We start from the raw sequence: 26784 nt of genomic DNA, 5'->3' as shown, positions 1-26784 counted from the left end.
ATTCATCAATTGCACTAGGATATTATGCATAATATGCGCAGATAAAGGCGATAAACTTCAAGTATTTACCAAATTTACCAACGACACTTGGGTATTATGCATAATCTCAGGTGTAAAACAGATTAATTTATCAAACTTACTAAGACTTTTGATAAGTATGGTAAGTATGTATAATATAACCAGTTATTATGCACAACCAATTTATCATATTTACCGTTATACTGTTGGAGAATCTTGAGTAAATGCACAGCAAACTATGCAAGTATTTTAAAATTCTATTCGAAACGTTCATGAAAATAAAACTATTGACTTTGGCCGTGAGGGAAAAAGATCAAATTGGGATATTATGTATTATTTTTGTAGTGCGTTTTTGTACTAGGATCTCGGTGTAGCTATTCGATTGGCTTGGCGTCACCTTTATTTTCAAGTGCAAGTAGTAGAAGTTCAAGCATTGCACACCATATACAGGGTCTGAAAAACTGAAATTACTATGTTCCGAGCGGTCTACAGCCTTCGCTAACAATTAGAAAATTGTTAAAAATTTTAGGAACATCCTAATGAGGGGATGACAATAATATTCGAGTCTTTTTCAAATCCAAAATTCTCTGCAAACCAGTGTGGAATCACTCCTTTTTGTAGAAACAGTTTCAACGGAACAGCACGTCCTTGTAAATTCAGCGTCATACTCGTGCCGCTGTGGTGGTCGAGTGGTTATAGTGACGGACTCGCGATGTGAGGATCCGGATTCGAACCCCACAGTGGTGGTCGGCTGGAGTTGCTTTTCTGTGGTTCCCAACTTCAAGGCGCGAATGCGAGCCGATCTTCTCGTTAAAAAGTCTCGCCACAGAGAGCAACAGGCCTACAACGTTACAAATATTCAATCATTACACTTCACTCACAATTTGAAGTATAGATGGCAGCACTGAAAAATCATACACAACACTAGCTACACACTCAGAATGTTCGATGTACACACTCACTTTGTTCCAGACTCTGCCACGAAGCTGGGCTGGAAGAGATCTCGGCAACGGGATAAGTCTGGTGGCAGAGACCCTGGCGTTCATTCATTCAGCGTCATACTCGATGGTGAAGAAATAATAATGGAAATCGTGTCCTGCTGGAGGATTTTAGATATCTTGCCGTAAAATCTGAGTACTTGGCCATGTTTTTACAAAAAAAAAAAATGGCACGTGCATTGTAATTTGCATCGAAGCTGTCTTTTTACACTTTTATTGTTTTTCCTCCATTCTTTTATAAAGACGTTTCTAATTTTTCTGATGAGCAGTTACGACTGTAGACGACTCAGAATAGGTGAACTTCAACGAGGTTCGGATATATTTCATTTTCATAGCGTAATGCATTTCATATAATAATGTATTACTTAGCAACTGATTAATGTTTGAATAAGTCTAAAAAAATTATACAAATAATGATATTGATGGGCAATCAACGTTAGTACGAAACAACTGATTTTAATGTATCAAGTTTTATTATCAATTATTGATAAAAAATTTTTTATATAGACTTGATAACTGATCAATCAAACATGATCATTTTAAGTTTCGATTGTAAAGTTTTCCGAACGACCCGCGTGTAAGGGGCCTTAATGTTTTTACTCCATTCTTTTATAAAGACGTCTAAGTTTTTTGATGAACAGTTACGGCTGTAGACAGCTTAGAATAGGTGAACTTCAACTATACACAACACTGTTCCGAGGTTCAGATTTTTTTTTCTTTTCATTCCATAGAGCAATGCACTAAATAGAGTAATGCATCGCTTGGTAACTCAAAATTTTATTGAAAAGTGGAAACATCAGTTCAATAATAATAATATCGATAGCTAATTAACGTAAGTACAAAACAACTGATTTTAATAAGTCACGCTTTATCATCTCACAATTATCGATAAATAAATTTTTATATAGACTGATAACTGATCAATCAAACATGATCATTTTATGCTTCGATAATGAAGTTTTCCGATCCAGAGAAAAACAAAATTATTGGAAAACAGAATCACATTATTTAGTGATCAAAGATGTAGATGACGCTGAAACATCATTTTGTTAAGTTCTCTTAGCAATGGAAAAAAAAATTTGGAAATTATTGCTACAACACAACATATACAAAGGATTTACTGTACAACAACATGGTCAATAACAAGTCGGACTGTCCCCCCCCCCCCCCACCTTCCTAATAGGAAACAGTGATTGGTTATAGCGGTAATATTGTCGACATCTTACTTCAGCGCAAAGATGGTGGAGGTGTTAGCCTTGTAGCATCGTGTTTGAAGGAGATATCGTTTTTGTTCTTCCGAGGGTTAATTTGGAAGATTATGTGTTCTGATGAAGTTGTGTGTACCGCTATTTTAGGTGTGGTACACAAAAGTATGGCACAGTAAACCCCTTTACAAGAAATTCTATCCTCCCGCAAATGAATCTACCGTTCAACTAATCAATTACAATTTGTAGTGAATATACACGTGCATTTTTTTTATATATTATAAATTCATTTTCAGATGGTACAAACAACTTCGATTAAGAGACGTCAAAAGCAGCATAAATTTGCTGGCGCATAATGACGATACTGCAATCTGGGGGTGTAATGATACTTCCTCTGCAATGATTTTTTTTTTATGGTTCATGTAACAGAGTGTGATGATATCGAGATTTCACGTTGAGAAAAGTGACAACTGAAGGAGGGATCTGCATCGGACGGAGACGATGTATAATGAAGGAGTAATAAAGAACCTGCCACTATATTTTAAGTGCTGAAAGTTTCGGTCACGCAACACAAAACTCGAAAATAACCTGAAGTGTTAGAATAGTGGTAAGGCCATACAAAATTGATTGAATGTGACAATGAAATCTCGTGCCCAAACTACATAGCCACGAAAAAGAAAAAAACAGTTCTTCAAGCCTAAATAAATAGTTAGGTTTCCCGGAGGCACGAGTCCCATGGGAAAATGTGTTTACATCACCTTGTGTGATAGAGCTTCTAAGATGTCTCTCGGTTCCTATCACTATCACATAGAAAAGATGTATGACTTGATGTTCGACATCTTTGCACAAGTCCTTCGCGCTATAGATGGTTAGGTTAAAAGTCAAAGTCAATTATTACTCTTAGCCAATGCGCGACGGCATTAGGTAGATGATCTGAAATTGTCACAAAGTGCCAAGTATTGAAGTTCTAACTAACCGTAACCTCTTATCCCTTAAAGGATTATAAGTGACGTTCATTTTGCTTTCACAGCCAAAGAAATGAATATTGGGCAAACTTCTTCTTCAAACCGTATATTCACGCTGGACCTTACTGCGTCGGAATGATTGCTGGTTACATTCTAGCCACCAGGCCAAAGTTGCGAATACCTAACGTGAGTATATCAATTGTAAAAATTATTGAATATTACCGACAATTCAAATTCCAATTTCTGTATTCCTCTAACATGATTTCACCATTTTTTAAATGTTCTGAAGGTCTTGCTGATATGTGGTTGGTGTGTGGCCATCATCACAAATATGTCAGTTCTGTATGGAGTTTGGGAGTGGAATAAAGGCAGAGACCCGACATTCTGGGAGAACATGTTGTACTCGAGTTTCAATCGGACGGCTTGGTCCGTGGGTGTTTGCTGGATGATTGTTTGCTGCGCTACAGGACACGGAGGTATTTCGACGGAGCTTGTATATATACTGTTGTAGATAATATTTTAATTATTTTTACTCATTTTCTTGACTTTCTTTTCATTCTAGGTGTTATAAATTATATTTTGTCGTGGAAATGCTTCGTTCCACTCGGTAGGTTGACATTCGTTGTCTATCTCGTCCATCCACTCGTACAAGCCTGTGTGTTGGGTAACCTGAGAGGCCAAGTTCAACCAGCCCATTTCTTTGCGGTGAGCATTCACTATATTTCCAGCAACTTAGTTCTTTGGGGTCTTCGATGTATGATCTCGAAGCTTTTTTGCAGTAGCCAAAGGATTAAGAATTTTCAGTATCCGAATCAACATAAATACTGGAGAAAAAAAAACATTAATGAAAAAATTGTTTAACAGAATTGGTGAAAGAAGTGAAGCAAAATAACTTTTAGAAATAATTTTAGAGATAAATCTTTTCAGATTAATGAGAAAAAATTTCATAGTTATGGGAATAATTTTTGAAATAATTTTAGTAACATTGAAAGAAATTGGGATTTATTTTAGAATTAATAATGGAAATGGCTTCACATAATTCTTGGAAGAAATGATATCAGAATTAATGAAGATTCATATTCAATGAAAAATAATTACAGAATATAAATGAACACATAATTATATAAACATAACTTGTAAAAACGTATAATTATATAAACATAACTTGTGAAAACATAATTATCTAAACTTAACTTGTGAAAACATAATTACCTAAACTTAACTTGTGAAAACATAATTATCTAAACAACTTGTGAAAACATAATTATATATACAGAATTCAAAACTCCTTACAGAACTGACATATTTGTGATGATGGCCACACATCAACCGCATATTAGCAAGACCTTCAGAACATTTAAAAAGTGGTGAAATCATGTTAGAGGAATATGAGAATTGAAATTTGAATTGTCGGTAATATTTCATAATTTTTTTGGAATTGATACACTCACGTTAGGTATTGCCAACTTCTGCCTGGTGGCTAGAATGTAAAAACATAATTATATATACGGAATTTATGAAAACATAATTGAAGAATGTTTAAAATAATAATTACAGAATTGTGTGAAAACATAATTGAAGAATGTTTAAAATAATAATTACAGAATTGTGTGAAAACATAATTACAGAATTTGTGAAAACATAATTACAGAATTGTGAAAACATAATTACAGAATTGTGAAAATATAATTGCAGAATTTGTGAAAACATAATTACAGAATTTGTGAAAACAATTACAGAATTTGTGAAAACATAATTACAGAATTGTGAAAATATAATTACAGAAAATGTATGAAAAAAAAGGCATTTTTATGGGACTCCATTTCGATAAAAAATTATTTTTTTCAGAATCAATCAAAAAATAATTTCATAATTTATTCAAATTCACATTTGATTAAAAAAAGTAACTAGTTTATGACAATTCATACTCAATGGAAAATAATTTCAGAATCAACGAAAATTTATATTTAATGGAAAACTAATTTCTGAAACAATAGAAATTCATATTCAATGAGGAAAATAGTTTCAGATATAGTCAGAAAACTATTGAAAAAATAATTTCAGAATTTATCCTACCACACCTGATCTAAAACTGACTGAATTTATTTTTCTTATTGATTTGTGTTTATTTATGGCAAAATGTCTTTCCTTTAAAGAAAAAATTGAAATGTTTAACTAATTTAGGGTCGATATCTTTACTACGACCATTCGAGTTATGTACACATGCTTGTGCTTCACCTCAGGTCTCAACTTGAAAAAAGAATAATTAAAAGCCATTTAAAACCATTGAAAATGAGGTATGTATGTGTACCTATCGTGCAAAGAGGATAAAAAAGAGCCACCAGAATGGGTGAGAAAATACAGTCGAATCCCGTTATAACGAACTCCAAGAGACCGTAGAAATCTTGTAACGAAATTCCGTTGCAAATAAATTCCAGATAATTTAAAAATGTCCCTACGTAAACTTATATGGGGTTTAGAAAAGTGTTCGTTAAAACGAGTTATTTTCGCTATAACGGTATGCGTTAAAACGGGGTTCGACTGTATTTCCAGAACTAAAAAAATTCATATTTAATGGAAAAAATAATCTCATTATAGGCTTAAATAAAATTCTCAATAATAAAGAATCCCTGTTTAAGTTGGAGTCCTGCGTCCCGTTGGACCCGCTCGTTGAGACGCCACTCTGTGATTCTAGATCAGGAGTCTTCGATGCATGGCCCGCGGGCCACATTTGGCCCTCGGAGATTTTTCGTTGCGGCCCGCCGATCATTTTCAGAAAATAGTTGAAAAAATTGAGAAACGATTAATTCTGGAATTAATGCGAGAAATAATTTCTGAATTCATGAAAGAAATAATTTCTGAATTCATGAAAGAAATAATTTCTGAATTCATGAAAGAAATAATTTCTGAATTCATGAAAGAAATAATTTCGGAATTCATGAAAGAAATAATTCAAGAATAAATGAAAGAAATAATTCAAGAATAAATGAAAGAAATAATTCAAGAATAAATGAAAGAAATAATTCAAGAATAAATGAAAGAAATAATTCAAGAATAAATGAAAGAAATAATTCAAGAATAAATGAAAGAAATAATTCAAGAATAAATGAAAAATAATTGATTGAAACAAATTGATGAAAACTCAGAATTAATGAAAGAAGTAATTTTTTTTTGGAATTTTTGAAACAAATAATTTAGGTATTAGTGGGAAAATTAAATAATGAGGGAAATAATTCCGGTATTGGTGAGAGAAATAATTCTAGAATAAATTATAGAAATAATTCCGAAACAAATTGATGGAAAATTCAGAATTATTGAAAAAACGAATTTTAGAATTTTTGGAACAAATAATTTCAGTATTAGTGAAAAAAAAATTAAAACAATAAATAAATAATAAGAGAAATAGTTTCGGATTTCCGATAGAAATTATTCCACAATCAATAAAAGAATAATTGCAAAATTATAGGAAGAAATGATTTCAAGATATATTGAAGAAGAAAAATGGTTTCAGAATTACCGAAATAAATAATTATAGAATCATTCAAAGTGATTTCAGATTAAAATTAATCTCAGAATTAATTTATTTAATCGGTAATATTAATCAAGAAAATTTTCAGAACTTAATGTATAAACTATTTCAGAACTATTCTAAATTAATAATTAATAAGAGAAATAATTGCAGAAAAATTAAAATCTTCGATTATCTTTGTCCCTATTATTATATACGGGATCCTATTAGCCTTTTCTATTAAGATTTCACTAAATCACATGAGTCGGTGGCCCGCAAGCTTAGTGGGAAGTTTCAATTTGGCTATGTCTGGAAGGTTGAACCCCCCCCCCCCCAGTGGTAAGATCTTGGTTCTCCCCTTACCGACTAACAGGGTTTTACTGGATCCATGGTATTTTTCCACATTTTTCCAGCTCAAAAAGGGCGCCAGAAAATTTAAAGTATTTTCTGTTATTTTCCTTGCTTTGGATCAGTTATTCCCAACGTGGGCGTTAGCGCCCCCTGGGGGCCGATGGAATGTTATGGGGTGGGGTGGTAGAAGTTACGGGTATAACATACGATCTATAACATAGGATCCTATGGGTTAGATTGGTTGGGGGCGATGGGAGAAAAAAATTCTGAGAAAGGGGGCGATGAGACAAAAAAGGTTGGGAAACTATGCTGTAGATCAGTGATTCCCAACGCGGGCGTTAGCGCCCCCTTGGGGGCGATGGAAAGTTCCAGGGGGTGGTAGGAGGAAAAATTTCTGAAGAAGGGGGCGGTGGGACAAAAAAAAATGGGAAACTATGCTGTAGATCATAGTTTCCTAAACTTTTTGTTCCATCGCGCCCTTCTTCAGAAATATTTTTCTCTCATCTCCCGTAGCTTCTATCGCCTCACGGACAATTCCATCGCCCACCGGGGGCGATATTGCCCACTTTGGGAAACACTGCTCTAGATACTGCAATAAGACTTGTTAGCCCTCAGACTTCATGTGAGATTTTTCTGTTTTTTTTTGGCCGCTATGTCTAAAACATGGAGGAACTTGTCTTAGAGTTTCTTATATAAAGTAATGTTTCTCTATTTCATATTTTCAGGTTTGGGTGTACTTTGGGCACATCTGTGTAACTTACGGCAGCGCATTCGCTGGTAGTATGCTAGTCGAATCCCCGTTCCTAGCACTCGAGAAAATCATCATGCCAAGGAACGAATCCAAGAAGACTCGTAGTCAAACCGACCCACATAATAACTTCAAAGGAAGTTTAAAAACTGCGAAGAACGGTGATTTGGCTACAGTGATTCCTAGAGCTAGAGATTTTTCAGAAGGAACAGATAATGGTAGTTTTGTGTGCAGGTTATAGTGAAACATGCAGATATTATACGAACGGTGGATGTGTGCTTTCATCTTAACGGAAAAGAAGCTACGCTTGATAGACTCGTCAACAAAACATTGTATGCACAACCTCTGGATTTTATGCGAAAAAAAATCACCATGAATAGCACAAATACGTATCAATAAGATGAAAAATCTCACATTTGCCCTTTTCCTGTTTGTACTTTTTTCGCATAGCTTTTTATTTATTTTACGATTATGTATTTATTTCAAATAAAAGTGTTTTCTCGTTTGATGATGTTATTCATTTCTATTATGGGGAAAAAATCATGTTTTTTTTTTTGATTCTGACTAAATGCAAATCAGGCAAACAGTTATCAATCGAATTCCTGCAGTAGATAGAGATGGACCAGGTTTTCTGGTAGTTGATATTCAAAAGTTTTTCTTCTATAGATAAACGCAACCGGGAAAAATTTTCTTACCCCTCAAAGATCGACATTGATATTTCTAGAGAAAAATTTAATCGAAAATCTCTCGTTATAACAAACACTTTCCAATCCACCAGATAAGATTACATAGGGAGAACGGAAAAACCTTGAATTCCTTTATAATGAAATTTCGTTATAACGAAGTAAGGAGTTGAGTTCGCAAAATGCATCGGTGGACGATGATAGCATGCTTATTACGATTGCGCACCCATTATGCAGGGAGCTTCCCCCAACCATTCGTATATATTGTATAATTTCTTTTTTTTCCCGTGTTTACATGTTTTCTCAGTTACGTTTCATGGTGCCATCGCATCATACATTAGTACGTTCTACTTGTATATAATCGCTGTAGTTGTTCCTTGTGTTATTTTATTTCATATTTTATGTATTATTATTATTATTCTCATATAATAAGTTTCATCATGGTTCAGCCCCATTGGGGGATATGCTAAAATTGCCCGATGGCGATAGAGCATAGACCGTGTTCGGTTTGAAAGAAAGAAAATAAAGCCGTGTGGTGATGGTGACAACCGAGTGACACTGAGTCTATAGCATCATGAATGTTATTTTCAAAAACTTCATCGCTGTTCTATTTGGCAGCCACTTCAGGATAGGGGGAGTTAATTGCTTCATCCGGCAAAATTTAGGGGGTGGCAATTTTCAGTGGAAACAAAGAAAATCGTTATAAAATTGTCGAATTTTAAAGTTGCGGGGGGCGGCAAAATTGTTTGCCCTGGTCGGCCATATCTGAAAGCGGGAAAACCCCAGTATTTCAAATTACCTGACTATTCCATATTACCCGAATGTACACACTATAAGACTATTCTTCCAATATAAGGGCCACATGGAAGAAAGCACGACAGTCGAGGGAAAAATATCGACATCATGTCGTTCCAGGAGAAAATTCAACTTTCATGTAACTTTTATCCTGCATAGCTCTTATAAAAACATATTATAAAATTCACACTAAATGCTCAGCACCAATTCTGATAAATTTAAATCCAATTCAATTACTAGGTGTTACAATTTTATACAATAAATTTCTTGAAAATCTTTTTTTTTTAATCCTGGAACAAAAATTTCTATTAAAGAAATTAAACAATTTGAATGATTACGCGATGCTCCTTAAATATTCAAACACAATTCTCGTCTATAAAGTAAAGTAAGCTTTTAGAACTTAATTAAGAAAATGAAGCAGAAAAGTGGAATGACAACACGGATACTGTAGGAACAGAAATCTAGTCCGCTAAGTTACCATTAATAGATTGTGAAATTAATTTTGCCGGTTTCAAAAATAGCGTCCATTAGAGGAGGTGAATCTGTACGTGTAAGTTTTTTTCGATGAATCAGAACTTGCGAATAAATTAAATACGTTTTTAAACGCTGTCATTTCTTACTTCTTAAAAGCCTTTATTGTTGGTGTTGTTAATGACATTGATAAGTAACCTTTTATATCAAGTCTATACTTGTGCAATTGACATTATGTGTGTGTGTTTCCTATTTGAAATATCCTTGTAAATTTCCCGTAGATTGTATTTTCATTTTCCTCGACTAATGTTAATTAATAAAATACAAAATCACAATAAAAAAAAATAAAATTTAAAAACATTCAAATATCTACTTATTTTTTCGATACTGTAGCCATAAATATGGAAATATTATGCATATTTGTAGCTGTACATGAAAGCAAGACGAATGGAAATTTTCGGATCAAAAAATGTTTCCAGTCTGCTATAATTTAAACTTACTCAAAGAAATATTGGACGTAAAATAATTTTCATCGGGGAGAGGGGGGAATAGGAGACCGTAATACCGTACTGTAGTTAGTTACCTAACCACATTAATCGTTTTTCATTGCATGATCATGCAATTAATATCGAATAAGCCAGACCACGTTAGTTTCATTAGCTTTACATTGCATGTGGCAGGATTGATTTCAAATCGCAGAAGGGAATCTAATGTTTCACCTTAAGGGTCTACTACTCAACTGTAAATGCAACTCGTACACATTGCTCTATGGAATTTCTAACGAATTGGTACATGTCGGAATGTGCGTGTAAAGTAATGACATGTACCATCAATTTTTCTAACTATGAATGAAGCGTAATGATTTATTAATTGCAATGTGTTGTGAGCTTGATGCTTTCTGTGGAGAGACTTTTTAACGAGGAGATCTTCTCGCATTGAGGGTCTTCATCCAGCACCTCCAAGAAATAGAAGGCATTCGCACGCTGCTTGTAGCGTCAGTAAATAGTCCATTTTCCCTCAGAATATTCAGGGGGGAAAAATTCCCTGCTCGTGGCAGTATCATCGTTCTGAGGAAAAGAAATGATCGGGCTCAGAATTGGCGATTTCTATGCCCCACATCCAATCACTATGCGGTATTTGTGAGCCAATCAGGAAGATTCTACGCCAAAATAAGAAGAACGGAAAAGGATGCCGAGTTTCAAAATGTGGCAAACTCTTGCTATGTAGTCTGAATGACGTTTATGGCAACCCGTGCTGCTTCATCCCAGTGCAATATTCGGGGTTTTTCGTTCAAACGAAGTGACATATATATATATATATAATTAGAAATTAAAATTCATACAACTGATGCTATAAGTAACATTTGAATACAAAGAAGTTTCTAATATTTATCGAATATTAAACAGGGGCGTATATAATGTGTAGCATTATCATGTTCAAGAATATTCACTTCTTGCATTCGAGTAAATAGAAATCAATTTTCTGTAGATATTTTCATTTTTAATGCTTTCCTATAAGATCAGTGTTTCTCAACTTTTCTGACCCCAAGGACCAGTAAAATGTCTGAAACGATTCGTCGGACCTCTTGTGTCCCGTATTACGGTGCGTTGCTCTATTTTTAGTTGTTCCGAATCGTTTTATACATTTGTCGCGTTTTTTCATCAACGTTTATTTGAATTTGTAATGTTTACTAAAAAATCGTGACTAAAAAATGTTTTCAGTACTTATTCAGCTTACAGATATTTGTCAAATTCAACGTTCTTTCTTCAGTTTTCCAGTGATTTTAACTACTACTGCGGATTTTGCTGACTTATGGCAACGTTTTTTTATGACAATTGTGACGTCTTATATTTTACCGTATTTAAGATTCCAGTTCCACTTATTTTCGGCAATGAAATATGGTCATCTAGCCATTTGAATGTTTTAGTCAAATACGTTTTTGTTTACAGGCTCATTTCCCTACCCTCTATCCATTTTCGCAGTAATTATCGAATTCATCATAAACTGCATTTTTTGGGTTATAATTAGTGATATCCCGTATTTTGTGATCGCAATTTCTTTCAGTTTCCTTGATGAAGTATGACGAACCTAAGTATGAAGGTAAAAGTTTTATATTGTTAATATCAGCTATAACAATTGAATAATTTTTCATTCATCTGGAATCGAATTATCGAAAGTCTGCCCGCGGACTATAGTTTGAGAAACACTGCTTTAGGTCATCATCACTTATTGTTGTTCAAGGATTTCGCATTATCTGTCATCGCGAAAGTACATTTACTTTCTGGTATGATGGAAAACTTTGCCGTCATAATCCAACGACCTAAAACGATGTTAATCACGTTCTAAGAGTTCACGGTTATGTCAGTTTAGTTTCGACTTCACATTCAAAATGGAGATGGATAGTACAATTTGAAAATAAAATTTCCCATTATAAATTTCTGAAACTATGAAATCAAAACAGTCGATCTGCATAAAAGGTAATCAGAAAATAGATTTAGGGAATAGCTTTCTCTTGGATTAAACGATCTGTAGCTAAATTTTGCAGGGGAAAAATCGAATAGCTTTGTGTGCGTTACATAGAGCCATGTAATCTTGATAAGAACTATTTTAGGTGATCGAAAATGATAACACTAGACCGATGGAAGTGACCATTTTGATCACAAAGTTACTTTGACATGAGATTACACTATACAGTTTATCTCAGGTTGTTGACATTTCATGACTTTCCGCATCTTGTTGAGGTATTTGAACTACTAGAATATAAACTTGCTATGTTTCTTACTTTTGTAGTAAAATGAAATTCTACCTAGTGGTGATGATAGTGGTAAAAATGGCTGCAACTTAGATATTTCACTAATAATAGTTGCAAAACATGCTGAAATGGACAGTCTTATATGCGAACATTAATATTAAGGAAACAGGTGTTCCATCACGTTGTTTGCTTTTCTTCAGTACCCATTTTGTGTCATTCAAAGGTATACTTCCGAAGAAGCTCGTCGTTGTACGCTATTCAAGTCATTTAGCGTTTTTGTAGGGGTATTTGCGTTTTTACTACATTGCATTCACTAGTACATTCCCACGGCGAAAGGAATGTTCATTTTCACGATTTTACCAAGGGACAGGGTTCCAGCACGGGATCCGTGACTATTCTTATGTATATATATACGATATTTCTTCGTCTGCATCATTTTCTGCATCCGAAAGTCACATTTCGTCCTTCTCAAAAGACTGGTTCTGAACCAATCTTTTGAGACATATCCTGAAAATCTCGTGAAAACATGCACTAAATTGCATGTACAAATTGTTTCCTTTTTGAAATCCACATCCAAAACGAAAAGTTTAACAGTGCTATGAAGATAATTTTATATTCAGCTAACTAGAATGAAGAAGCTCACGTCCTTGGCTTGAGTAGACGAGTCCACTTTGTTTGTAATGGGGTCAGTTAAATTTCACGGACAAAACTGCCGAATGAAAAACAAGGTAACATAAACTCAACACCAACTCCAGTGAGCCACCACAGTGTCGAACCCGAGGTCTTCCGATATAAATCATGATGAAGTTCAACGCATTTTGGGTCTGCGTCTTCTCTGTGGAGACCTGAAAAAAACACTGATAGATGATCACATTGAGCATTTACGGATGAACATAAAAATAAAGCGATGCACATCAAATTATGCAATGACTGGTTGGATTGGAAGGTATGACGATTGGGGAATGGTGATCATTAAATGACACTAACGGAAAAATACTTGACTGAATAAGCTACTGAAGATTCATGAGGAAATTTCAAATTTGAAATTTTTATTTTTAAACACATTCCCCCTATATTTTTATTCCAATGACCAATCTCTATTACTGCTGACCATCAATCTCCAACTTCCTCCAAGGTATATTCTCCTCTCACCTTTAAGACAACCTTGACAAGACCCATCCTGTCAGTGTTTACACCACCTTTAACATCACTCTCAAAGGTTAATGATATATTTGTTTCTAATACTCCTTTCTGATTCCCTCAATAGCTTCTGGCTTGTAATTTGTGACGCAAATCAAAAGGCGGATCATCATTTATCGTTATAGCTTTTATGTTTTTTTTATACTGTATTTATCTGAATATATTATTTAAAAAAAATCCGGTTCTTCAATAAAGTGAGGGAAATAAATTCCTTATATTATTTATGTGCGGTTGTTTTTTCCACTTGACTATCTTAGAATAATCATAATCATTATTCCACTGTGCATTTGGTGTGGTTACAGGTTTCTCAAAAACATTGGTGTTTGTGTAAGTTCTACGAAGATTAGTAAATAAGGAGGTAGAGAAATATTATCGCAGAGTCCATGATGATTAAATCAAGATTCGGCTGGAAATAGAAAGGAATCGCATTCGGAAGACATACTTTCTTATTCGTGGACTAACCAGATCATTTTTTCCAGAATCTACATTTTGGAATTTTCATTATCCTAGGATTAATGCAAAATTTTTTAAATGTGCACTTCTAGTTTTATGCTGCTGAAGGAGTTTCAAGATGGTTTCAGTTCTCTATCACTGGTAAAAATATACCTTCGTGTTGAAGTACATTAGAAATACGGAAATTCCAGTGGATTGAGATCTGAGTATAATCCTGTGAACACAGTTTTTTTCATATAACAGCACCAAGGAAGAAATTGTAAAAAAGGTATAGAGTAACTTTTAGGCATGGCCGGACACGCGGTTATTCTGTTACTCACCTCTGGGCTATGCCTTCAGTTTTTCTGTGCTTCAGCAACGAGCGTAAAACTCACAAATGTCACCTCAAGAAACGGGATTTCAGAGAACGTCGTGGAAAAATGGGAGAAATTCGAATCTCGCATCCAGGAGATTGTCAACTATATTGTTAAGCTGCTGCTGCCGAAGCTGATGGAAGCTCAAAGCAACTTCAATATATCACAGGATTGTACGAGAGAGGCTATGATGTTGATTGGTGGGCTGAGGAAGCTCAAACCATGGGCTTTGAGAAGTAAGCTATATTAATTGACATTCAGTTAATGAATATCACGTATGAATGCCTATTGTTTTGAATCAATTTTTGATATTTACTTCGGTGGATATACTTATTTTTTGAAGTATAAGGACCAGAACCATTCATATATATATAGGTATGACCACTTGAATGACCCACTAAATTTGTTGACTATCCCAACTTTTTTACAAAATATCCCGCTTTTTAACGTGTTTTCAACAAGGTTTGCTTGGATTTCTTGCTGAAATCACGAATTTAGATCATTTTCATGAATTACAAATTGTATTAAAATTATCTAATTATAATTAATTATAATCATATATAAACGTATTCATACCATATATTTGTCAAAAGTATACTTTTTGTGAATTTCTTTTTAATAATTCATTGCGACTTGCGGTAGATTGTTATTTCCCATCATTGGCAATTTTTACAATTATAGCGACAAATTGCTTTTTTTATAATTTTTTTTTGTTTTTGCCTTTGATCAAATTTTTGGCTATTACAATATTTCTGGTTGGCGATGTCTCCTAATCAAGATTTCCCGTATTTTTATAAAGGAAATATGACCAAACTACATATCTATCTTGGCATGTATTGATAAATTGGAATGTATTGATGCTATACTACCGAAACACTTTCGCGGGCCGCATTTGGCCCGCGAGCTGGAGGTTGTACACCGTTGTGCTACTGGAATATTAATGTATTGATATTAATCAATATGAATTGATAACTATTGGAATTTTTAAAATTTATATACCTTGCTACGAAGAGTTGGAATATTTTGATGCCCAAAAAAAGTAACATAGAATTGCCATTTTGTGAACTGCCAAAAAGACGTTTGTGAAATGTCATCGAAAAAAGCCACGAATTTTGAATCGTATTTACAATTTCAACACAATAAATATATTTTATTGAAAGGAAACATCGAGATGCAGTCAAAATAATAATGTTCCTAAAAAAAAAAGTTGTTTTAAAGGTAGTTTAGACTTTTTAAGTGTTGTTTTGGGCTACTGATTCGAAAACTCATGTCACTTTTACTAGATTGGCTCTAGTTTTGAAATAATGCCTAATTTTCACTATTTTTTAATATAGTCTGTATTGCTATTGAAATTTTATTATCAATTTATCTCAAAAAGTAGAGCTACTCAAAAACCTAGAGCTACTTATTTGGAAAAAAACCAATGGTAGATTCAGATTTACCGCCTCAAAATCCTTTAAAATCACTGAAATATCGTTTCTTTTTTTTATACAGTGTTATGTCATATTTTATTTATTTATAACGCAGAGTTTCAATGTGATTTGCGTGTATCTAATGATATTGCTATTGAAAAATTTAATTTTCTTTTTACCTCGGAAACTAGAGCCAATCTGACAAACCAATTCAAGATCCGGAATCAGGGCCCCAAAATAACTCTAAGAAATCACTAAATAACTCTGAGAACAAAATCAGCGTTGAGCAGTGTAATCATGCCGCGAGTGACTTTAGCTCACATTAGCTATACAAGTGAACTAGCCAAGTAAATGCGAGTCCAATGGTTTTATATTGGAACTCTAAATTGTACAGACTTTAAAATACAACAAACGGAAGGGAAGTAATACAAATACAAATGCCAGGGCGGGCAATTGCCAAACGAGGTGGCTGAAAAAAATATTGATGTTCAAATATAACCAAAATAAACATCACCTATTAGAGACGAACTCCCTGAGATACCACAGCCTGGAATGTTCCCTCAGTAAACGACACTGATGCCTCCCCCCCCCCCCTGCAGAAGCAGTTGATTTTCAGTGTATAAATAAATCATGACCCATCCTGTCCATCCCATTGAGAAAATTTTAAACCCTTCTATCATATTTCCCCGACACTCGCGTTCAGACATATTCAAGAAATCAAGTCTTTCTTCATAGCTCAAGCCTTGTATTCCAACAAGAGCATGCGTAGCTCTTCTCTGCACCCCCCTCCCCTCAATCAAATCTATGCCTCTCTGTAGATATGTGGTCTCCAAAACCCCTTACGGCATACTCCAGTGAAGGTCGAACTAAGCCGCGGAAAAGCAGAAAAATGGCTTTGGGAGAACACGGAGAGACATTTTTGGAAATGAAACCGAGCATTCCATTTGATTTTTTGACCACCGCTGAACAATGTTCAGAAAAACCTAACCCGTTCGTCAATGAGAATTCCCGAATCGGTGACCCTAGTTGCATCCGGGATAGTAGTACCCATTCAACCCGTAAGTGAAACGTATGTTGTTCGAACCAAAATGAGCAACCATGCACATATCAACACTAAACGTCATGCTCCATTCATTAGCCCATGCTGCAGTCATATTCAACTTCTTCTGGAGCATCTCCCTATCACTGAGATTCCCGACTATTCCCATTAGTTGCACGACATCTGCGGGTTTGTAACAATCCCATCGATACCTTGATCGAGTTTATCGACAAAACGTGCAAAGAATATGGGACCAATGACACTTCCTTCAGGGACTCCACATTGAATACCTGTCGAATCAGAAAAGTTTCCATTCACTATAGCCCGTTGTGGCCCATCTCTCAACCACGATTATATCCAATTGAAAAAATTGCCCCTAAATCTGAATCTCATATAAACGCTTCAAGCGTTTACCACGCTGGACCCGATCGAATGCCTTCTGGAAATCGAGACAAGCAACGTCGACGTCTTTGCTATTTCCCAAAGCCTTAGTTTCAAGCATCAAAACGTTGCGTCAGATCGTTTATCAATAAAATCGAAATTTCAAAATGAAACAAAAAATATTAATTTGTGCATCTATTTACGTCGATCACTGGAATAACTACAAATTGATACCGACTTGTTCATCACAATAAATAAATAATAAAATTCACAACAAATTTGGTTAGCTTGGCCTTGATCTGAGACAGATTACGTTTTCGATACCAGTTCCGTGATTATCCCTATGCAATTAACTAGTCAGGATACGTTGATTTTATTCAAAAGGAAACACTTATGGATACTTAACATGGTTTTCTATTTCTTTCAACATGACTAGTTCATGAAGAACTCAGAGCACGTGCGGATCATTATTGAGCAACAAAAAAAAACCACGAAATTTAGTGTTATGTGGATAATACCAACCGGAAGAAATCACGCATATAATGCATTTCGAATACATGGAGACCAGTTATATGACTTCCATGAGAAAGTTTTCCGTATATAGTCGCTATCAATGTAATAAACAACATTTTATCTCTCGGTAGAAAGTTGGTTGGTAAATTTATTAATCAGAAAGTCAAAATACCGTCGACGACCGTCCATTATAACAACCGTTCAAATTATAACGACCAGTACGACGAGTCCCAAATATTTTCCTATTTCCACGATGTTACTTTTTAAAGTTTTGCTTCCTCCTCCCCATTTAACAGGGAATATGTTGGCCTAACTTTTAAAACGTCAATGTACACTGCATTAAGTCTAGGAATCCGTATATTATGCCCCACGTGTCTAAATACCACAGTATGATTAAGTAGCCTGCGGGCTCTATGGAGAATTTAAATTTTGCCCATTCTGTGGTGTTTGGTCAGAACATAATTCCAAAATCACATTTTCGAGATAAGAATTTTTCATTGTCATTTAAAAATCAAAAATAAAGCAAACAAATGAAAATATCATACATCAACATGTTGTTTTGCTGTACACACGTATTTGTGCATTTATCTCACTACTAATTAGTTATAATTTGCAAGACTTACTACTAGATCAAAAAGCCATTTTTTAGAGATCTCATGTTCTGACCAAAAACCACAGAATTTATATGCACAAAAATTCAAATAAGAGCTCTTCGAAAAAAAAAATTCACTTTCAAAAAAAAGTTTACATGTGAACCCAAACTTTAAGATTTCTTAATTAAAAAATCAAGTACGATTGAATGTAATTGTCTGCTATTTCTAATCATAGACATATAAATAGAATGAAAAAAAAACCTGTACAGAAAAAAATGAGACACTCATCAGGTTAAAAGTCGCGTAGCGAAATTTCCAAATTTCAGAAAAAGAGTCGCAAATGGCGTTCAAAGTTTGACCGCGCGGCAGTTCCAGTGCTAAATACTCTCGTTTGGGAAGTAAATATCACACTATAATACTTTTTCAGCTTGCCATTAAATGAGTCTAGTATATTGAATGAAATTGAAGTTTTTTCATGTGTATATATATTGGTATCCTCCAAACAATAATAGATAAAAGGTTGAATTATCCACACAAAAACGAGCTATAATTAATTCAATAAAACTGAAAGGTCATTCGAAGGGGAAATTCCATTCGATGGCAATCAATCTGATGTGGTATCGAGAAGTCTCTAAAAAAGATCACCATTCTCCCGAAATGTAGCATAAATAAGGCATTACATAGAACTCCAGCAATCTGTGGAAGAACCACCTCCTTATCAAAGAAACCTATCGGTTGCTGATGGGCAAAAAAAAAATCCATTTAAAAAACAAGAATTTTTTATCTAGGTAAGTATGTATACATCATTATGTAGGGAGATTGAACAGGGGAGAGAGAGAGAGAAGAAACCAGTTATGCAAGATTACCCTCTCATTTTTATATAAGAACATTTATTTTTCCCAAGTAGAAAGGGATTTTTCTAGCTTGTTAATTATGCGTGAGAAGTAAATCTGCATCAGTTTTTTCCAAGAATTCACCCAAGGCTGTTTGAAACGTTCACGAGTGTTTTTTTTTTGCATGGTGTGTGTTTCCTTTTCCGTTTGTTTACGGATATATTTACTCATACTTGATATTGCACTAGTCTTTGCTCATACTTTAAGATTAGACTAGTCTGCTCATACTAAGATTACACTAGTCTTTGCTCATACTAAAATTACACTAGTCACTCATACTAAAATTACACTAGTCACTCATACTAAAATTACACTAGTCACTCATACTAAAATTACACTAGTCACTCATACTGAGATTACACAAATCTCTGCCCATACTAAGATTTCACTAGTCTTTGCAAGATTACAATAGACTTTGCTCATACTAAGATTACACTAGTCTTTGCTCATACTAACATTACACTAGTGTTTACTCATACTAAGATTACACTAGTGTTTACTCATACTAAGATTACACTAGTGTTTACTCATACTAAGATTACACTAGTGTTTACTCATACTAAGATTACACTAGTGTTTACTCATACTAAGATTACACTAGTGTTTACTCATACTAAGATTACACAAGTCTTTGCACAAACAGTGGAACTTCGGTTAACGAGTTTAACTCGTTCCGCGAACGTGTTCGTTATACGAATCGCTCGTTATTGGAATCAAACTCCCCCATAGGAAATAATGGAAACACGGATTACTCGTTCCACAATTATTCATTCACATAAAAATGACTAATAAGAGCTGCATTTAATCAATAATACAATGCAACAATAATAAAAATAATATATAATGCAATGAAATATTGGACGAGCCAATGAATTTTCAAAGATATTGATCTTGGTCCGCGCTTATCCTCGGCTAGAAATCAGTGAACTTCCCTTTTGCGGAGAGGACGTCTCAACGTCATGGTTCCCCAGGAAAAGTGCAGAGTCGTCTTAACAGCCCCATCGGCTTCTCTCCCCCCCCCCCGGCTTCAGTAATTTTTCTAAGGCCCCGTAATTCGATAGAAATGCCTGTCTAGTATACTATTCACATATTGAAGCTCTCTAAAATTTTCACCAAATATCGTTATCATGAGCACCCCTTTCAAACTTAAGACCCCGGGCCGTTTGAGGGTGGGCCCATGTATTAAGACGGCACTGACAAATTGTTCTGGGGCACCCGTACTTGGCTGGAGAGAAGTAACAGCTTACAGAAATTGTAGTACGAGATCTCATCATGTGCCCCCCCCCCCCCTATGGATATGAGGGTCCGGGCCCTGACCATACGGGGCGCGGATTTATATGGTCCTGGTTTCATGCCGTACTGAATTCAGAATGTATCAACATTTTCTCGCACCACATAATTCACTTGAAATTGATCTGAAATATCTGCTGCCATCTACCGAGTGAACCTAATATGATTTTTCAATTGACATTTGTAAAACTTGTCCTTCGTTCTGTGGCGTCCTCTGTGCTTTTAATTGCTAATAAAAGTGGAAGACAACTTTGTTTTACAAAATTTATCAATATTGCATTACTGTTTACAAACATTAACTGGTAAATTTAATGATTTTATGCATATTATTAGTTTCTACAATATTATCAATATGATACAATATTTTTCTCCTTACTTTATTGCGTTGTTCAGAAGCCAGTCAGCACGTTCAATAGGAAAGTTTTATTCGATAGGTGACAGAAAAAGTTCCAGTGAAATGATTTTTCTTCGCATGTCAATACTACAGTATTTCGCAACCTGATGCCATGTGGCCAGTTTGTGGCCCTGGGATATTCTAAAAGGGGGCCACAGATAGAAATAGGGCCACACACACAGAAAGAGAGGTGAAGAATTAGCGTTTTCAAGTAAAAATTTACAGTATATATAATGTATAACACCATAAAAACAAGCATGCGATACTTATGCAAATTGCTCGCTAACCGAACCGCTCGTTAACCGAAGTTCCACTATGCTAAGATCATACTAAGATTACACTAGTCTTCGCTCATACTAAGATTATAGTCTTTATTCATACTGAGATTACGCTAGTCTTTACTCATACTAAAATTACACTAGTCTTTATTCATACTGAGATTACACTAGTCTTTACTCATACTTAGATTACACTAGTCTTTACAACTACTGAGATTACACTAGTCACTCATACAGAGATTACACTAGTCACTCATACAGAGATTACACTAGTCACTCATACAGAGATTACACTAGTCACTCATACAGAGATTACACTAGTCACTCATACAGAGATTACACTAGTCACTCATACAGATATTACACTAGTCTTTGTTCATACTAAGTTTTCACTAGTCTTTGCTCATACTAAGATTACACTAGTTGCGCATACTAAGATTACACTAGTTGCTCATACTAAGATTACACTAGTTGCTCATACTAAGATTACACTAGTTGCTCATACTAAGATTACACTAGTTGCGCATACTAAGATTACACTAGTTGTTCATACTAAGATTACACTAGTCTTTACTCATACTGAGATTACACTAATCTTTACAACTCTCTGTCTCTGTGTAGGTATGGTCCCCAAAACCTTACAGCGTACTCCAATCCAGGACGAACTAATCCTCATAAAACCGGATTACACTAGTAATCTTATACTGTCTTACACTAATCTTACACTATCTTAGAACGTGAAGAGGCCCCTTTTTGAAAATGAAACCGAGAATCCTATTCAATTTTTTGAAAAATGGTTTCACTCTGAAAGAGTCAAAAATTCATTAGTCAACGGCACCATTATTAGGTGCAAAAAGCAAAGGAAACAGATTTTGAGAAAACGGTGAAATTTTTTCTGCTTCCAAAGGACGATAACGCAGCTTTGTTGGGCAAATCTTTTCTTTCGAAGGTTTTTAACAACTGGCTGTTGCGAAGATCAATTTTTGGAAGGAAAAAAATTCAACTCCTTTGCGGGGAATCGAACCCACGACCGTTCACTTTTCGGATAAACGCCCTTGACCACTGAACTTCAAAGGCAACGAACCTCTCAATCTTTCCTTGGAGCTCGTGTGCACTGAAACGGACCGTACATAGACGGCCGGACTTGACAGTCTCAGCTCACAACTGTTGACGCTGCCACCAGATGGCGACTTATGAAAGGATGACTTCACTCTCCGCTATACATACCAAGGTTTTTAACGACTGGCTGTCGCGAAGATGAATTTTGAAAAGCGAGAAAATTCAACTGGCAAAATATTCCTCGCCTTTGTGGGGAATCCAACCCCCGTACTTTCACTTTTCAAGGCAGTTGAACTTTCCCTCTTTCCAAAATTCATTTTCTCAACAGCCAGTTGTTAAAAACTTTAGCATGGATAGCGGAGAGTGACGTCATCCTTTCAAAATCTTTTCATGCCCGAATCAATATTTTACATCCCAAAAAAATATTATCACTGCACTTGTTTAAAAAAGAAAGTTTTACACAAATTTATTTATTTGCATAAAAAGTACGAAAGCGATATACAGTCGACGGTCGATTATACGAACCTCAAATTCACGAATACGATCTTTATAAGAACTGGCCTACTGTCCCGAACATAGAACCAATGTTAAAATCCGCTCTATTTTACAAACTCTCATTTCAATCTACTCTTTATTTTACGAACCTCGTTTTTCTCCCGCTATTTTCTTTCTTTCTTTCTTTTTGGTTACTTTATTCTCAAAGTTAGTTGTACCCAAAAGTGAACTTCGATTCCGACTTTCTACGTGTGTTTTCGCTTAAGAGAAACAAAGAAAGATAGAGAGAGAGAGAGAGAGAAAACGTATCAAGTTCACCAATTTTTCAACACGACGAGAGGACTCGATTGTTGGCGGGAGTGACCATGAATTGAAGATGCATTGACAATATAATTCACTCTTTGTTATTGTGAGTGTTTCTTTATGCATTATGAATGGATAAACTGGTGGTGATAATATGATACATTAGGTTATTGATAGGTCCTTTCTAAATCAACAGTTTCGAACGAACTCTATTTCAGTCAGCTGCTGTTTGTCTAATTTCCTCTTCGCAATGTCAACAAAACCGGAAAAGATTGTGCTTGACAGTGGCAGAAAAAAAATATATGGGAAAGAAATTATATATATATATATATAACGTACGAACTCTTACAAAGATAGCAATTCACAAAAGGTACCGGATTCAAAAAACTACAGAGTCCGCTAATCAAAATTAGCAGAAATCGTTTCTACTGCAAGTGGTTCCAGCGGCGTTCCACCACCCCAAAAATATTTCAGACGTTATAAAACGAGTGTTCCAAAAATATTCAGTAGGGATGCGGTCAATCCTCGCTTGTCGTCACCTACACCGATGATAGTGGACCACCGCAGTATTGGACGGAACGTCTGCTGCTAAAAAGCCTCGTACATGTCATGACAGCCCACAATGAATAGATACTCATAAACTCCGGCCGTGAAAGCCTGCCTTCTCTTTTCAAAAACTGATTGCTCTTCACAATTGTGATGTTTATCCACAATTTTATATGCAGCATATGTAACTAAAAAAAAAAATACAGGATGAACGTGACCTGTGCAGCAAAATGAAAGTGGGGGAAGAGGTGATAGACGAGCCAAGGGGAAAATGAAATACCCTGCCAACCATGTCCTATCTCGAATCGTTTTCGAGTTACAGGAGATAAACGGGGAAAAACAAGGAAGGAAAACGTGTCAAGTCTGAAAAAACCCGGAGTTGTGAAGTTTCTGAAAGAGCCTACACGCAAAATAAGCTCCGAATTTGACTGAGTAGGAATACAGTCGAATCCCGTTATAACGAACTCCAAGAGACTCGCAGAAATCATTTCATTATAAAGGAATTTCAGTTTTTATGCATTGTTCCTATGTAAACTTATCTGGTGGATTAGAGAAACGTGTTCGTTAAAACGAGATTTTCTCTATAGCGGTATTCGTTAAAACGAGATTTTCTCTGTAGCGGTATTCGTTAAAACGAGATTTTCTCTGTAGCGGTATTCGTTAAAACGAGATTTTCTCTGTAGCGGTATTCGTTAAAACGAGATTTTCTCTATAGCGGTATTCGTTAAAACGGGATTCGACTGTATCTGAATTTAATGGCGAGCTATATGCGCTGGAAGATTGGCAAAAGTTAGAAATCGAATTGTCACCAAAAGTTTTAATAATTTAATCCGCAAATACCCTTCTCGCTACAAACGATCAAATTTACCAAAAAACTTGTCTATTGCACCAGCTTTCGAAAAAGCCTACAATAAATCATACCAGGAGGGATTCGGTCTTTTGTTCGCAATGCATCACTGAAACCGGCGTTCGTCTAATCGTCTAAGTTGATATCCGACAAAAATTCAGAATTGGCGGTTACAGATTTTGGTGACACAATTGGATTTTGCATGGAAAAAATCCTATTAGGTGATAACTACCTGTATCAAAATATCTGGATTAAATGACGAACTACAAGCGCTGAGAGATTGGCGAAGTGCGAAATCGAATAGTCGCCAAAAAACTACTACAATTTCTACTTCGACAACGCTGATTTCAGAGATGTATTTCAAACAAAAAGCTGAATTTTCCTCGAACTAGAACACCGATATGATTTATTGTAGGCTCTTTCGAAAGCTAGAGCAATGGACAAGTATTTTGTAAATTTCCCCGGTTGTAGCTAGAAGGGTGTTCGCGGAATTGGCAATCAAACGTTTTGGAGACAATGCGATTTTGAACTTTGCCAATCTTTCAGCTCTCGCAGCTCGCCATTGAATCCGAATATTCTGATGGAATTCGTTGTCACCTTATAGGAATATTTTCTGCTCTTTCCAAGTCTTAGTTCAATTTGCGTGTAAATCTCGCAGAAACGTCATGAATTTGGGGTTTCAGACTTGACACACTTTATTTCCTTAATCCATTATACATCATAACTCGAAAAAGATTCGAGATAGAAGAGGGTTGATAGGGTGTTTCATGTTCCACTTTGGCTCATCTATCACCGCCGTTTCGTTTGGTATAACAAGTCATGTTCACCCTGTATTGTGTGCGTGCGAATTTAGGGTAGTATCAATCACGAATATATTTTCGTAGTTCACTGTTAATCAATATGATTGTTTTCCTTTTCCTTTCCTATCAGTATTGGATGCCAGCGCGAAAATACCCGACGGAATCCTGACAGGTACGATGTCGGCTTTCGGGGCTTACGACCAGTGCTTGTCAACATTCGTCAAAGATAGAAAATCGACGCGGAACAAGGATAAGATTCTATTCCAAGGGAAGTACTGCGCCGTCAACTTGAAGCCCCCGTTGCCACCGAAGCCGGATTTTTATAAACTCAAAGATGTTCTACCGGAACTGCGGAATTTTTCAGAGAAAGGAACGGTATGTGCGACGTGTATTTCTTCTACTTCTTTTTCAATCGAAATATTCACAGTGATCCGATCTGTTATGTGCAAATGAGTAATAACTGAATGAATTAATTCTGGTTCTGGTTGTGTGATTTAAGGCTATCAGCGAGGTGGCAACGTACGCACATTTCTTTTATTTCATTTCGTTGCGGTTGGGATTATGCGTCCCGTCAGGATGTACTATGGAAGATGTACAACAACTCGCCGATGCAGGTACTTTAAACAGTCACGGAATTGTATTTACTCGTATTTTTGTGAATATATTATCACTAAAACTTGTTTTAGGCCGGTATTACACTCAAAATGTTTTATAAAGCTTTTATAGAGTAATACTGGCCTTAGGCAATGTTTTATGTTGCTTCTTTTTTTTAATCCTTTCAAACCTGAGCCATCATTTTTTTCAAGATGTATTTGCATTTTTCATGCCCAAATGCAAAGGCCACAACAGGTAAAATGCCCTACGAGGTGGCTGAAAAAACAGGCCCATAAAAAATGCCGATGTCTAGAATACATGTCTAAACTATAGCATAAGTACAGCAACCCAATAAGAGCAATGAAAAACCAATAATTATGATAAAACATGAATGAAATATACATTAAAAGCATAAATATGTTAGCCAAATCATTATTTTATTTATTTTTTTAAAGAAATAATTTGACTCGTTCAAATTTTTGCAGCCAAGATAATGCAGGGTATATTCATAATAACATACAATTTTTACTGAATTTTATTGCTAAATTTCATGTAATAAATCACACTTTTCTCGGAGGTACTTTCTCCTCGAAGTCCTTATAAACTCCCCCCGCCCCCCCGAAAGTTCAACTTCAAGTGCTGCCCTCTTGTGAAAGACTCCAAAGTTCATGTTCACCATATTTTTAACTCAAAATTCGCACAATCATATAAGTCACAGCTTAACTCCCTGAGGTCAAAAGAAAAAAAATTCTACCGTGAGAAAAAGCAAATGCAAGTATCTGAAAGGGTAAAATGGTTTTTAATGATTCTTTTTTCAAGTGAAGTTCAAGTCAAATAAATGGTCCTA

The 26784-nt window shown here is 35.3% G+C and overlaps 2 protein-coding genes across 2 annotated transcripts in view; both read left to right on the top strand.

Annotated features, from left to right (window-relative positions):
* The window catches only part of LOC149084109 (nose resistant to fluoxetine protein 6-like), a 38735-nt gene extending 30436 nt beyond the window's left edge, over nucleotides 1-8299 (top strand). The window contains exons 12-15 of the mRNA XM_089234458.1: nucleotides 3252-3372; nucleotides 3476-3662; nucleotides 3749-3891; nucleotides 7771-8299. Of these exons, the coding sequence (XP_089090584.1) occupies nucleotides 3252-3372; nucleotides 3476-3662; nucleotides 3749-3891; nucleotides 7771-8034 (715 nt within the window). The 3' untranslated portion in view covers nucleotides 8035-8299. The remainder of the gene's footprint in view (nucleotides 1-3251; nucleotides 3373-3475; nucleotides 3663-3748; nucleotides 3892-7770) is intronic.
* Nucleotides 8300-13936: 5637 nt separating this feature from the next.
* LOC149084108 (nose resistant to fluoxetine protein 6-like) overlaps nucleotides 13937-26784 on the top strand; it is a 34403-nt gene continuing 21555 nt past the window's right edge. Inside the window, exons 1-3 of the mRNA XM_089234457.1 lie at nucleotides 13937-14736; nucleotides 25474-25718; nucleotides 25843-25957. Coding sequence (XP_089090583.1) covers nucleotides 14436-14736; nucleotides 25474-25718; nucleotides 25843-25957 — 661 coding nt within the window. The 5' untranslated portion in view covers nucleotides 13937-14435. The remainder of the gene's footprint in view (nucleotides 14737-25473; nucleotides 25719-25842; nucleotides 25958-26784) is intronic.

Source organism: Pholcus phalangioides, unplaced genomic scaffold (genome assembly GCF_987345545.1).
Source record: "Pholcus phalangioides strain wild (caught in Gottingen) unplaced genomic scaffold, Ppha-v1.0 ptg000008l_1, whole genome shotgun sequence".
Taxonomy (NCBI): Eukaryota; Metazoa; Arthropoda; class Arachnida; order Araneae; family Pholcidae; genus Pholcus; species Pholcus phalangioides.
This window is presented reverse-complemented; position numbering and strand designations above follow the sequence as displayed.